Source organism: Phocoena phocoena, chromosome 6, assembly GCF_963924675.1.
Source record: "Phocoena phocoena chromosome 6, mPhoPho1.1, whole genome shotgun sequence".
NCBI lineage: Eukaryota > Metazoa > Chordata > Mammalia > Artiodactyla > Phocoenidae > Phocoena > Phocoena phocoena.
In genome coordinates, this window is record NC_089224.1 from 111,913,553 (window position 1) to 111,927,432 (window position 13,880).

The 13,880-nt window shown below is 57.9% G+C and overlaps 1 protein-coding gene across 1 annotated transcript; it reads left to right on the forward strand.

Moving 5' to 3' along the window:
* Positions 1 to 3,877: 3,877 nt before the first annotated feature.
* CEL (carboxyl ester lipase) lies at positions 3,878 to 12,891 on the forward strand. Its single transcript, XM_065878522.1, has 12 exons — positions 3,878 to 3,954; positions 6,174 to 6,324; positions 6,402 to 6,524; positions 6,706 to 6,903; positions 7,482 to 7,612; positions 7,781 to 7,888; positions 7,991 to 8,108; positions 9,665 to 9,851; positions 10,036 to 10,239; positions 11,724 to 11,921; positions 12,235 to 12,451; positions 12,708 to 12,891. The coding sequence occupies exons 1-12, from the start codon at positions 3,889 to 3,891 to the stop codon at positions 12,804 to 12,806; spliced, it is 1,800 nt and encodes a 599-aa protein (XP_065734594.1). The 5' UTR covers positions 3,878 to 3,888; the 3' UTR covers positions 12,807 to 12,891.
* The last annotated feature ends 989 nt before the right edge of the window (positions 12,892 to 13,880 follow it).

Below are 13,880 nucleotides of genomic sequence, written 5' to 3' on the forward strand. Positions count from 1 at the left end.
AATCAGTTGCAGTCATGCTTTTTGCTGCCCTACTTGTCTCATGTCTGGCCTGAGAGCAGCCCCGGGTTGGGTCCTGTGTCCTTTGACGCACCCTCTGGTCTTCCAGCCTCCTTGCTTCCAGCCACCATGATGGCCCAGGCTCCTCCACTGCATTTCCTGTCTTAGATCCAGCCTAGCCGTTGCTCCAGGGTGCCACCTTCCTTGGTGTGGGAATGGTGTTTAGACACCCCAATCTGGGCACCAGGGGGTGCTTGTTGCGCCTGGGTTTTCTTTACCTCTAGGGCTTTGGATTACACAGCTAGGAAATGGACACTTTTTTACCCCCCAAAAAATAATGTTATGAGTTCATATAGATATCTCCCAATGAAAATGTAAGATTATAAGGTTTTACTTCTCTGCGCAGCGTGTGGGATCTTAGTACCCCGACCAGGGATTGAACCCACACCCCCTGCATTGGAAGTGCAGAGTCTTAACCACCGGACCGCCAGGAAAGTCCCTCTCTGATCTTATTCATTTCTTTTTCCACCTATGCTGAAAATCTTACACCACTAGCATGATTACTTTTTCTCCTGTAACATACATATATTTTCAAAATAGAAAATATTATAATAGATCATATAAATTATCAAGTATACAAATTTAAATAACAAGTGATAAATTATATAAAGTAATCTTTGATAAAATAATATGACCATCAAAAATCATTTAAGGTTGTGTTGCACTTGCTTTCTCCTTAGGATAAATGCTGCTATGAACATACAGTCACGCCTCCAAGTCACTTGAAGTAACTTTTCTCTGTGGCTAGAACATCTACTGATATAGTTAGGTTCCCTACAACTTAAAATGGACATTTCTCTGCCTGAAAACAAATTTTAAATGTTCCTTTTGAGCACCTTGTAAACAGTAGACCCTGATAATTGTTGTGCTATGAACCTCTCAGACATCGTTCCCTGAGCAAAGGTATCAGTGGGGAAGTTAACAGAGGTAAAGACACATGTCCAGATCCCACAGCTATCGAGTGGCAGTGTCAGGGTTGGACCTGCGTCTGTCTGATTTACAACATCTGCAAATGTTAACACAGGTGCATATGCCCTTACAGAATGTGCTCAGAAAAACATTTAAAAAAGTATTTGTGCCATTAAATCAATTTCGTTAGTTTTCTACTTTGTCAGTTATACCAATTCAGAACTTTTGATACTTCCAACGTAGACTCTTCGGAAGGTCATAGATGCTCCGAGCACACAGTGATAACCGTGGAGTCTTTCTGAAGGAGGATATGCTTACCCACAAATATGTGCATCAAGTTTCAGGGGCATCCAGGCTCCCACGGCCTGTCCTTAAACTTCCTAACAGGCCCATGGACCAGGATTCAAAACTCCCAGTTCAGACATTTGGATTAAGTTTTCTCCACCGAATTACCATAATGCGGCTGATACGTAACAACCACACTGCTCCAAGTTTTGTCTGATTTTCCCAGTTTTCTTTTGTGAGAACCAAGGAGTCAGAAGATTGCCTGAGAGAGGAAAAAGCTACAGCCGAGGCCACGCACAGCAAATCCCACACAATCCACAGCAGGGGGACCGAGGTGGCCCAGGCAGGCAGGCCAGCCCCTCTTCCAGGTTAGAGTCCCAGGGCTCTTGGGAGATCTGTCAAAGAAAAACCAGACTACACTCCAATAAAAATGATTAAACACACACACGGACAGTTGTTAAAGCAGTAAGAAGACTTTTTTTTTTTTTTGGCCGCGCCGCATGGCTTGTGGGATCTTAGTTCCCCAACCAGGGATGGAACCCAGGACCCTCGCAGTGGAAGCCTGGAGTCTTAACTACTGGACCACCAGGTAATTCCCCAAAACAGATTTTATTCAGGATTATTGCGATAGGGAAAGAGAGACTTCCATATAGAGCTGAGCTCAAGTCCAAATACAGCCTGGGCAAGTGGGGTTTCCTAGCCAAACAAGGCTGAGAGAGAGTCTGTGGATGGAAACTTACTAAGAGGAAACACCAGGGCTTCCCTGCTGGCGCAGTGGTTGAGAGTCCGCCTGCCGAGGCAGTGGTAGCGGGTTCGTGCCCCGGTCCGGGAAGATCCCACATGCCGCGGAGCGGCTGGGCCCGTGAGCCATGGCCGCTGAGCCTGCGCATCCGGAGCCTGTGCTCCGCAACGGGAGAGGCCACAACAGTGAGAGGCCCGCATACCGGGGGAAAAAAAAAAAAAAAAGAGGAAACACCAGGGGAGAGGGGGCTTCCGGAGAGACTGACCTAACAGGATTCTTGCTGAAGACAGACCAGGGCGGTCAGCGATCATCGGTGCGGGGGACGGCAGAGGATGGGGACCCCGATCAGAGATCGAGGCAGATATGGAGGGTGGGGCATTCCGGTTAAAGCAATTTAGCGAGATTCTTGCTAAAACCGGACGATGCAGAGTTGAAGAAGAGGTCTGGGAGCCTGAGTAGAGTTTGGTCAAAGAGAGGCTCTTTGTCAGACCTCAGCCAGTGGCCGAAGCTATCTCGGCTGAGATGAACGCCCCTGCAGTTGGTCTCTAACACAGGGTCAAGCAATGCACACATTGGACAGACCCAGCCAGGAAGCCGGGGCGGATTTTTTTACTGGACAGACAGTGTTAGACTCTCCCAGGCACTTCTGGGCATGCTCGTCCTGTGTCTATCGATCACCTATTCTGTGCAGGACCATGTGAGGCCCTCGCTATCCAATGAAGAGGCAGCGACCCCCTATTAGTGAACTGCAGGTCCCCTTCCCTCTCCTGCCCCCTTCCTTTCCTCCTCGGCTACTATAAATAACACTGCACTGAACGTCCTGGAATGTTCCCCTCCCCCCTATTTAGAATTACCTCCTTTAGAACAGATTCTTAGAACTGGAGGAGACGGGCAAAGGTGTGAGTCAACAAGGGCGTTTCCTTGTCACTGGCAGCACCCCTCAACACCTTTACACCCCGGCCCCACACTCGCCAGCCCAGCCTGCATGGCCTCTTCTTCCCAGTGTCCTGACCCCCTCCCGCCTGCAGCCGCCCACCCCTCCCCACCTTTCTCCAGCCTCTCTCCATTCACTCTGCGTCACAAAAAATCTGGGCACAGGAAATGGTAGGCGGACAGGCAGGCAGACAGACGGACGGCTGTGTATCTGCAGGTTCCCTGTGGCCAGAAAGCCCGGCCCTTCCTTTTCCCCGGGAAGCCCTCAAGGCTGGGCTGGATCTCTCGTCCTGCCCTCCCAGGACTGCGCTGCTGACAGAGAGAAGCCCCCATACCCGGAGGGCGGGACGATGCTCAGGTCCCCACCCCACCTCGAACTGCACAGCCAGCCGCTGCCCAGTAGCCCGTGGCCCTCTCTGTTGCAGAAATCACGCGCCCAGTCGCCTATCAGCGCCCACTGCAGAGCTGCAGGCACGGCATGGGGACGAAGCGTGCCCATTTCCCCAGGAGCGAAAGCAAGCCCTTGTCGAGGCGCCCAAAAGCAGCGCACTTAGCACCCAGCCAAGCCCCAGGCCTCCCCACACCCCCTGCACCCGTGCCATCTGCCTCTGTTCCCAGGCAGGCAGTAACCTACACAGGTGCACTGTAGGGACCAGGTCACAGGGCAGCAGCCGACCCTGGGAAAGATGGACTGTCCCCACGTGTGTGTGTGTGTGCGTGTGTGTGTGTGCGTTTGCGTATATATGCGTGTTTGCACGTGACCTTGGCCCAGCCCGACCCCGGCTGAAAACAGCAGGTGTCTCCTGACCCCAGGTACACCACCTGGAGTTCGGCCAGCCTGGAGGAAAGGGTAACGGTAGGAGGCGGGGGAAAGGGTCCCTCCTCAGGCACCTGTGGGCCGGCTCCAAGCCCATAAATACCGCAGGCCCAGAGCGAGGGCCACAGAGAGGCAGCCACACACCATGGGGCGCTGGGAGCCGGTGGTCTTGGGCCTCGCCTGCTGGCTGGCTGTAGCGAGTGCGGCGAAGGTAAGCGAGAGCCCAGCAGAGGGGTCGGGCCAGGGGAGGGGTCCCTCTCTCCTCCGCTGAGCCAGACCTGGAAACTGGGGACAGGGCCCAGCCGAGGGAAGACAGGCAGAGTCACTGGCAGAAAGAGCCAGACTGAGAAAGAGAACCCGACGACAGACTGTCAGCCTCTCCCGGCACTTACTCTGCGTTTCGTGTTTTGCCCTTCGCAGGATGACTCAGGCTGCCAGATAAAATACTGGGTGCCCAATTCAACTTGAATTTCCCATAAACCACGAGTCATTTTTGGTGTATGTTCCACCCAATATTTAGGACATACACTAAAAAAAAAAAAAAAATCATTATTTATCTGAAATTCAAGTGTAACTGGGCAACCTGAACTTTTATTTGCTGGGTCGGCAACCTGACCCACAACACCCCTCTGGCTCCTTCCCCTCTCCAGAGATGTCAACACTGTCCCTCTTTTCCGGAAGGGGAGACAGGGGCCCAGAGCAGACAAGGGGCTTGCCCAACATCACACAGCCACAGGGGCTGAGCAGGAGCCTGGAACCTGGGCTAGTCCAACCCTGGAGTCTGGCTCGAAGTGTAACCTCCATCTCCCGGTCCCCCACCCGCCTGCTTGCTACAGCTCCCCTCCCCAGTGAGAGTCAGGAGGCCCAGCCAACCCTCCTGGGGCAGCCATACCGTCTGAGCTCCCTCACTGCCCTCCTGCAGCGTGAGGGCCACAGGGCGGGGAAACACTTCCAGGGCGGAGCGAACAGCCACGCGCAGAGCTCACCGTGCGGGTCCCACCACCCTTCAAGCTGCTCTCTCAGGCCCTACTCTTTCCACCCTCTGCCGTCCCGAGGTTCGAACCCCTGCTGCCTCGTTCTGGGCGCCGTCTGCCCCCGAGAGAAGGTCACTCTCCTTCAGGGGGAGCTCTTTTCTGGGTGCTGAGGGGGCCCTGGTTCCTTCCGTATTGCTCCAGAGCCAGCGACGCCCCTCCCCACCTGCCTCGATGGATGGCCAGGGTCCCCATGCCCTGCCCCGCCCCGGGGCCCTCAGGCTGATCTCAGTCACACAGAGCCACTTCTGAGCTACTCCCCGCCAGGTGCTGACCTGGTCCGTGCCCTCTCCCAGCAGCCAGGGAGGCTGATCAGGAAAAATGCCTCGAGGCTGGGGGTGTGTGAGGCTCCTCCAGGACAGGAAGCAGGGAGAGAGAGAGACAGGGGCCAGCCTGGGCTTGCCGCCTGGGCCCAACCCCCAGGCACCTGGCAGGTGTTGCTTCCAGCCCCTTCCTCTCCAGTTCCAGCCCACCTGATCCCCACCCAGCAAGGCAGGGGGCCCTTCTCAGCATAGACTTCAGAGGGCAGCTGGGATCCCGCCAGGCCTGGGACGTGGGGCTGCCCTGCCCCTGCCCACCTGGAACCGAGCGCAGGTGAGAGCCAGGAAGCATGGACTTGTGCTCACCCTGGGCCACGGGGTGAAGCGCTGGGAGGGGAGAAGGGCCAGCCCTGAGTTCAGACAGTTTCCCAGCGGCGAATGCAAACAGGAAAGCCTCAGTGTTCCCTCCAGGAACAATGGGTAGATGAGCACCAGCCCCCGGGATGCTGGAGAGGATTGGACGCATTGGTCCGCGGGGGGCCGGCTCCGCACAAGGGCTAGATATGCAGCAGCGGTGCCGGCGGCCTTGGGGGGCAGGGTTCTTTCCCGGCTTGGAGCACAGGGGCTGTGAGGACTTGAGGGGACACCGTCGGGGGAGATGAGCGGAGGAGAAAGGCCCACCGCTCAGGGAGCGCACAGCTGGGCGTGAAACATTCAGTGTCCATGGTGCACCTGTCACTGCTGGCAGCTGGACAAGCAAACGGGCCACGAGGGAGATACTGTCGTCACCCATCTTACAGGAGGGAAAACTGAGGCTCAAGGGCATAGGTGGCCACAGCAAGAATCCAAACCTCCACCCCACGTGTCCCGGCCTTCTTGGAAGGCTTTCCTGAGGACACACTGCTTGAACCAGCCTCCTTTGAGATTCAGGGAGCAGGACACCCAGGGGGCGGGTGGGGAGTGAGCCCCCTCCTCAAGCAATGGGAGCAGGTGGCAGGGGCCTCGGTCACAGGTACAGATGGGCCCCTCCTTGAAGCTGTCTCTGGGGAGCCTCTGGGCACCCGGGGCCTGCGGGTGGGCTCCCTGCCCCCAGGCGCTGACCAGCCCAAGCCCCCCTGATCTCCCGCCTCCCATCCCAGCTGGGTGCCGTGTACACGGAGGGCGGCTTCGTGAAAGGAGTCAACAAGAAGCTGGGCCTCTTTGGCAACTATGTCGACATCTTCAAGGGCATCCCCTATGCCGCCGCCCCCAAGACCCTGGAGAACCCACAGCGACACCCCGGCTGGCAAGGTGGGAGTGGGTGAGGGTGGGGCAGGCCCTGTGGCTGGTGGGCCCAACCTCACCCCAAACCCTCCGGCCGTCCCCAGGAACCCTGAAGGCCAAGGACTTCAAGAAGCGTTGCCTGCAGGCCACCATCACCCAGGACAGCACCTACGGGAAAGAGGACTGCCTCTACCTCAACATCTGGGTCCCCCAGGGCAAGAAGGAAGGTCTGCTCTCCCCACACACCCTCCAGCTCCCCTCGCCCTGCAGGAAGCCCCCAAGTAGCCAGAGGCCCTGTCCCTGCCCCTGGGTTGTGTCTGGGGGCTTCAGAGCTGCACTTCCCTGACATCAGCACAGAGCGGGGAAGGGGCTCATCTGGGGTCCCCGGGCCTGCTCCCCCCGCCTCAGTCTCCCGGAACCTGCCCGTCATGATCTGGATCTACGGAGGTGGCTTCCTCGTGGGGTCCAGCCAAGGGGCCAACTTTCTCAGCAACTACCTGTACGACGGGGAGGAGATCGCCACTCGAGGCAACGTCATCGTGGTCAGTTTCAACTACCGCGTCGGCCCCCTGGGCTTCCTCAGCACCGGAGACTCCAACCTGCCAGGTCCGCTGGGCACCGGGGGCACTGGGTGTGGGAGTGAGCGTGCCCAGCCCCTAAGCTCTGAGCCCAGCGGGGACACCCCTCAGCAGCCCTTGTTCTGAAACAACTCCCGACATCCCCCCAGAAAGGCCCAGAATCCTATCTGCAGAGTGAGGGAGCTGGAGCTGGACCGTGAGACACAGCTGTAGCCAAAGAGAAGAGGTTGCCAGCCAGACCCAGAGAGCGCCGGGGGGAGGGGCAGGGAGCCAAGTGAGAGAGACAGGGGCTGGGACACCGAGGCAGTGACTCGGGACACGGAAGCCCCAGGACAGACAAGAGGGAGCGTGGCCCAGCGGGAGACAGCGGAGCGGCCCTGGCCCTCCGCGCCCCTTCCCGAGCCTGGGACCCGCTCCCACAGCTCCCAGCCCACCAGCCTCCTGGGGACGCTGCAGGACGTAACATCCTGGGGCTCCAGAGGGTCTCCGCACAGTCAGGGACGTGCTCATCCCACCCACACGGACAGCGCACCTTGTGTGGGCCAGGCCCCTAGCACCCCGGTCTGGGCTGAGGGTCCCCGATGAAGGCCCCTGCCCTGTCCCCAGGTAACTACGGCCTTCGGGATCAGCACATGGCCATCGCTTGGGTGAAGAGGAACATTGCAGCCTTTGGGGGAGACCCTGACAACATCACCATCTTTGGGGAATCAGCCGGAGGGGCCAGCGTCTCTCTGCAGGTCTGGGGACCCCTAAGGGGGGGCCTGCCCCCAAGGGTGTGGGAGGGGGTGATGCAGATAGGGAGTAGGGGGGCTGGAGCTGACGTGTGGGGTGTCCTTGGCCGAGCCCTGGAGACGGGGGCGGGGGGGGGGGGGCGAGGTTGGTGACAGGACCTCTGTGTATTGCAGACCCTCTCTCCCTACAACAAGGGCCTCATCAAGAGAGCCATCAGCCAGAGTGGTGTGGCACTGTGCCCCTGGGCCATCCAGAAGAACCCCCTCTTCTGGGCCAAAAAGGTAAAAGGAGGAGCTGTGGGGGGGAGGAGACTTCCTCCTTTCCACTCTCTGTCCTGGACCCCGTGTTCTCTGCCCTGAGCACTGCCTCTCCCCAACCCCCAGATCGCAGAGAAGGTGGGCTGTCCCTTGAACGATACTGGCAGGATGGCCAGGTGTCTGAAGATCACCGACCCCCATGCCCTGACATTGGCCTATAAGATGCCCCTGGCAGGCATGGAGTGTGAGTAGGGGCTGCTGGGCGGGGGACACGGGGGCTCCACATTGGGCGCCACGTCTGATCCTGGCTCTGTCGCCAGCTCGCTGGCGTCCCCATGCAGCTTGCTGCCACCACTGCCCTTGCAGGCCTCAGTGGCCTCGGCCGTAAGGGGAGGAGGGACCGTTCTTTCCTCTTGTCTTCGGTGGGTCACGACCCCTTCGAGGAGCTGATGAATGTTTGGTCTCCATCCCCCAACAACGCACACACGTGCAGTCATCCGTACACAATTTTTGGCAGACTCGTGGACCCCAGACCAAGAGCCTCTGTCCTAGACGAACATTCATTCTTTCCTCCACTCATTCATTCAACAACATTTCCTGAACACCCACTGTAGCATTTGGCCCTTCCAGCTCTGCTACTCTGTACCCCAGGAAGGTCAGGGGGACCCCAGCAGCAAAATCCTATGAGTGTCTGTCTCATCAGCCCAGTAGGTGAGAATTCTCTCTTGCTCCTCCTTCTAAGGCAAAGCATGATGGGACCCTATCATTCGTATTTTACCTAATGTGAATTAAACCATAAGTGCTAGGCAAGATGAAACCAAAGCAAACAACACGGCCCCAAATGCAAACCAACTTCATGTCTGAGGGTTCCACATCTGGGGAGTCAACCAACTGAAGATGGAAAACGTTAAAAAAAAAAATTCCAGGAAGTTCCCAAAAGCAAAACTTGAGTTTGCCTCTCCCTGGCAACTATATACATAACGTTTGCATGGCATTTACAACTATTTACATAGCATTCACATTGTATTAAGTATTATAAGTAATCTAGAAATGATTTAAAGTACGCAGGTAAATGTGGGTAGGTTATATGCAAACACTGCACCATTTTATATAAGAGACTTGAGCACCTGGATTTTGGTGTCCTGGTAGCAACACCCATGGATTTGCAGAAATGCGACTCTATTTCCTTTTGAGCTGAACTGGAGGGAAAACGGGCCAGGCCTAATGAAGGCAGGGCAACCCTCTGCCCTAAGCCAGCCATATGGTCCTTTCCCGGCCAGTTCAGGGGTCTCGCGCCATTTCCGGCTAACACACTGGAACCCAGCGTGGAGAGGGGGCACTCTTTCTCCATCGGTCCCCTCAATGATTTCGAGGTCTTCCTCCCCCCTGATTGAGGCCCAGCAAGAAAAGAGGGACAGGAAAGGGACATCAGCTGCAGCGAGAGGACAGTCTTGGCCCCTGGACCGGTGGTTCTCAACCTGGGCGATTTTGTGCCCAGGGAACACGTGGCAGAGTCTGGAGACACTTTTGGTAGTCGCAGCTGGGGAGAGGGTGTTACCTGGTGTCCAGTGGGTCAAGGCCAGGGAGGCTGCTAAACACCCTGCACTGTGCAGGACGGCCCCTACGACAGAATGATCGGGCCCGAATGTCAGTCGCGAGGAGCCCTGGTCTCCATCAAAGGAGGTAGATCTCCACCGCGGCCTCAGGATGGAGTCAGCTCCTGTCCTGGAGGTTGAGGGGCAGGGCAGGTGGGTACCGGAAGGTGTGAAAACCTGCTGCTCTCCCCCGCCCCCCCCCCAGACCCCATGCTGCACTACCTGGGCTTCATCCCTGTCGTCGACGGAGACTTCCTCCCCAGTGACCCCATCAACCTGTACGCCAACGCTGCGGACATTGACTACATAGCAGGCACCAACGACATGGACGGCCATGTCTTCGCCAGCGTGGAGATGCCGGCCATCAACAAGGACAAACGGGCCATCACAGAGTAAGGGGCGGGGGGTGGCACAGGGACGGTGCCCCGGGGCAGCTGGGGGAGGCATCGACAGAATGAGGAAGGGAGCACCGTGGCAGGGATGGGGGGGTCGCCCGTGGCCTTCTGTGGCATAGGGGTGCAGATACCCTCCTGTGGGCATGGGGTGGAGGATCCAGTGTCAGCCTGGACTCTGCAGGGAGGACTTCTACAAGATGGTCAGCGGGTTCACCATCACCAAGGGGCCCAGAGGTGCCAACGCCACCTTTGACTTCTACACCAAGCCCTGGGCCAAAGACTCGTCCCAGGAGAACATGAAGAAGACCGTGGTGCACTTGGAGACTGACATCCTCTTCCTGATGCCCACGGAGATCGCTGTGGCCCAGCACAAGACCAACGCCAAGTGAGGAGGGGGGCGCGGGGCTGGCCCACCTGGGATCACGCACCTTGCCAGCGAGGTCTGGCAGGTGGGTGGCTCCCAGGTGTCCGAGAGGCCTGGGAAAGGCATGCTCAGTCCCCGCCTGTGCCTGCACCATCTACCAGGCCTGACGGGGCTTGGGAGGGCCCCTCTTCCCCTCCCAGCCTTGAGGGCTTTACAAAACCCTCCCGTGAGCCTCTGCCCAGTGCAGCCCTGCACGCTCTCCCACACCCCATAGCTCTTCCCATCGGAAAGTCCTTGAGTCTGCCTTCCATCCCTCATGCTGTGTAGAAGGAGGGCAACACTGGGTGATGTTCTCTGCTGTGGGTTTCGAATTTGCCAACTTTCAAAATAAGCCTGTGGCCACATTAAAAACCTCCATATAGTAATAGCCGGTGAAAATAAAAAATAAGTTAGGAATGCTTAAAAAGTAGAAAGATAAAATTACACCTAGGGACTTCCCTGGTGGCACAGTGGCTAGGAATCCACCTGCCAATGCAGGGGACATGGGTTCAAGCCCTGCTCCAGGAAGATCCCACATGCCAAGGAGCAACTAAGCCCTAGTGCCACAACTATTGAGCCCGTGTGCCACAACTACTGAAACCAGTGTGCCTAGAGCCCGTGCTCCACAACAAGAGAAGCCTGCGCACCTCAACGAAGACTAGCCCCCCCTCGCTGCGACCTCGCATAACAGTGAGGAACTCGCGCGGCCAAAAATAAATGAATAAATTTATAAAAAAAAAAAAAAAAAAAAAAATTACACCTAGAAGTCTGGGATGAAAGCTTTGCAATAAATTTAGCTCTGAGGTTCCTGTCAGTCAAAGCAAAAAGGGAAACATCTGAGGGCATATACTACCTTGTCCAATCAAATCAAGAACACAAATTCACTTGCAGAGAAAAAGAATCTGTTGTGCTTTTTTTTGGCTGTGCCATGCAGCATGCGGGATCTTAGTTCCCTGACCAGGGACTGAACCCGTGCTCCCTGCAGGGGAAGCGTGGAGTCTTAACCACTGCACCGCCAGGGAAGTCACAAAAACAATCTTTCTTGATACTGAATTGTGAAGGGAAGACGCCTCCCTATGTTTGGTAGAGGCGAAGTATAAATACAATTGAAATCGTAGAACCCGTGAAGTCATAAATTTGGCCACAGCTTTCCTTCCCCCAGGTGTAATGATCCAGATCCTTCCTGAGTCTTTTTTAAAAAAATACTTTATATTTATTTATCTATCTATCTATTTATTTATTTTGTCCATACCACGTGGCTTGCAGGATCTTAGTTCCCCGACCAGGGATTGAACCCGAGCCCTCGGCAGTGAAAGCGCCGAGTCGTAAGCACTGCACCACCAGGGAATTCCCCTTCTGAGTCTTGTGGGAATTCCCCAGACCCTTCCCTGCTCTCCCCATGGCCTTCCCCTGGGGCCCCAGGTGAACACCCTGCCAACGTGGGTGGTCTCCACTGCCCTCCTCAGGAGCGCCAAGACCTACTCCTACCTATTCTCCCAACCGTCTCGGATGCCCACCTACCCCCGCTGGGTGGGGGCTGATCATGCAGACGACCTCCAGTACGTCTTCGGGAAGCCCTTTGCCACCCCGCTGGGCTACCGGCCCCAAGACAGGACTGTCTCCAATGCCATGATCGCCTACTGGACCAACTTTGCCAGAACTGGGTAAGGCGGCGGTGAGGGTGGCCTCCTGCCACCTTGCCCTGCAGGGCTGGGGTCCAGTCCCTCTTCGCTCACTTACACTTAACCTCCCTGAGCCTCGGTACCCCCGTCTGTGTAAGGCTCAGAGCTCCTGGCCGGGCCTCAGGGTGCGTACGTACCCAGCCAGTGCCCAGGAGACAGGGAAGTGCTTACGGGGCAAAGGGTGGAGAACTGCCCAGGAGAGCCGGGGCGGAGCCGGGCCAGGGACCTGGGTCTCCAGCCTGCCGTGAGCCCCTGGGCCCCAGCCAGCTACCCAGCCTTTTTTCTCACTCTGCAGGGACCCTAACATGGGCCACTCGCCTGTGCCCACGCACTGGGATCCCTACACCCTGGAAGGTGGCAACTACCTGGAAATCAACAAGAAGATGGATGGCAGCTCCATGAAGCAGCACCTAAGGACCAATTACCTGCAGTACTGGAACGTGACCTACCAGGCACTGCCCACGGTGACCGGCGAGGGGGCCACTCCCACGCCCCCCACAGGCGACTCTGAGGCCACCCCCGCGCCCCCCACGGGCTACTCTGAGGCCACCCCCGCGCCCCCCACGGGCTACTCTGAGGCCACCCCCGCGCCCCCCACAGGCTACTGAGGCCACCCCCGCGCCCCCCACGGGCTACTCTGAGGCCACCCCCGCGCCCCCCACAGGCTACTGAGGCCACCCCCGCGCCCCCCACGGGCGACTCTGAGGCCACCCCCGCGCCCCCCACAGGCTACTGAGGCCACCCCCGCGCCCCCCACAGGCTACTGAGGCCACCCCCACGCCCCCCGCGGGCGACTCTGAGGCCACCCCCGCGCCCCCCGCGGGAGACTCTGAGGTGGCTCAGATGCCCATAGTCATTGGCTTCTAATGTCCTTGGCCTCCAGAGGCCACAGGGTGTGACCCCACAGCCCACCTTCCCTCCCAAGCTCTTCCTGAATAAAGCCTTATCCCTCTCTGTCTGGCATCTCTTTTTGCTCCCAAGACCCAGCTGGAGGAAGGGGGGCCCTCAGCTCTCATGACAGCACCAGGAGCCCGGCCCAAGGGTTTCACCCTGATCTGTCAGCCCTCAAGCTCCAGGAAGCCGACAGGACCATCCTCATTTTGGAGAGGAGGAAACAGGTTCAAAGAAATGAAGCATCAGGGCCAGGACTGGGATTCCGGTGTGGATCCCTCCACACAAGGCTGCTGGCTCCGAGGGGCTGGGCTCTGCAGGCGGTGGCCGCCTCTGGACCAGTAGAGCCCAGCCACGGCCAGGTCCTCTGGGGTGCGGGGAGGGACCTCTGTGTTCTAACTACAGTCTGCCTCCAGCTGGATGCGAGTCAGTGAGAGGGTAAGGCATTGCACTGGAAGGATCAGAAGCAAAGGGTGCGAGAGAACTGGGCGTTGGGCAGTGCCCGATGTCTCTGGCAGAGTCGGCGGCGGGGGGGAGGCAGAGGTCAGAGTCGGGGTCATCTCCACCTCTGGGAGTCTAGCCCAGGCACATGCCCAAGGTCATCAGAGCAAGATTCAAACCCAGAGACTCCACAGCCAGCGCTTGCGACAACGTTGGGGCTTCCTCTCCCCGCTCCCCTCCATTCTTCAGTCACTGTGGGGTGGGGGTGAGGGATCAGAGATTCCGGAGTCCTGAGCAGCTCAGCCTGGGGAGGGGTGGGGGGAGTGGGTGCAGTAGCACCGGGGGTCAGCCGGCCACCCTCCCTCTCCAGCAACAGATGGAAGGCTGAGCCCGGGCAGCGAGTCCTGCAGCCCCACGCAGCAGAGCTGAACAGGGGGCAAACCTGGCCCCCCGAGGAGCAGGGGTCACCCCAGGCTGGCCTGTGACCACCTTGGCGGCTCTGGGCTTCCTGGCCTGGTCGGGTGTAAAAGACGGAAGGAGACAGCCCCTCGCTGCAGTGTGGGCTCTCCCGGTCACTAGCCCTGCTCTCGGCCGATGGAGCCCAAGGAT

Bases quoted from the DNA above. Each gene is read 5' to 3' on its own strand.
- CEL (XM_065878522.1), top strand. From the start codon at position 3,889: ATGGGGCGCTGGGAGCCGGTGGTCTTGGGCCTCGCCTGCTGGCTGGCT. The intron at 6,325-6,401 runs GTGGGAGTGGGT...GGCCGTCCCCAG, and splicing joins GCGACACCCCGGCTGGCAAG to GAACCCTGAAGGCCAAGGAC. The intron at 11,922-12,234 runs GTAAGGCGGCGG...CTCACTCTGCAG, and splicing joins ACCAACTTTGCCAGAACTGG to GGACCCTAACATGGGCCACT.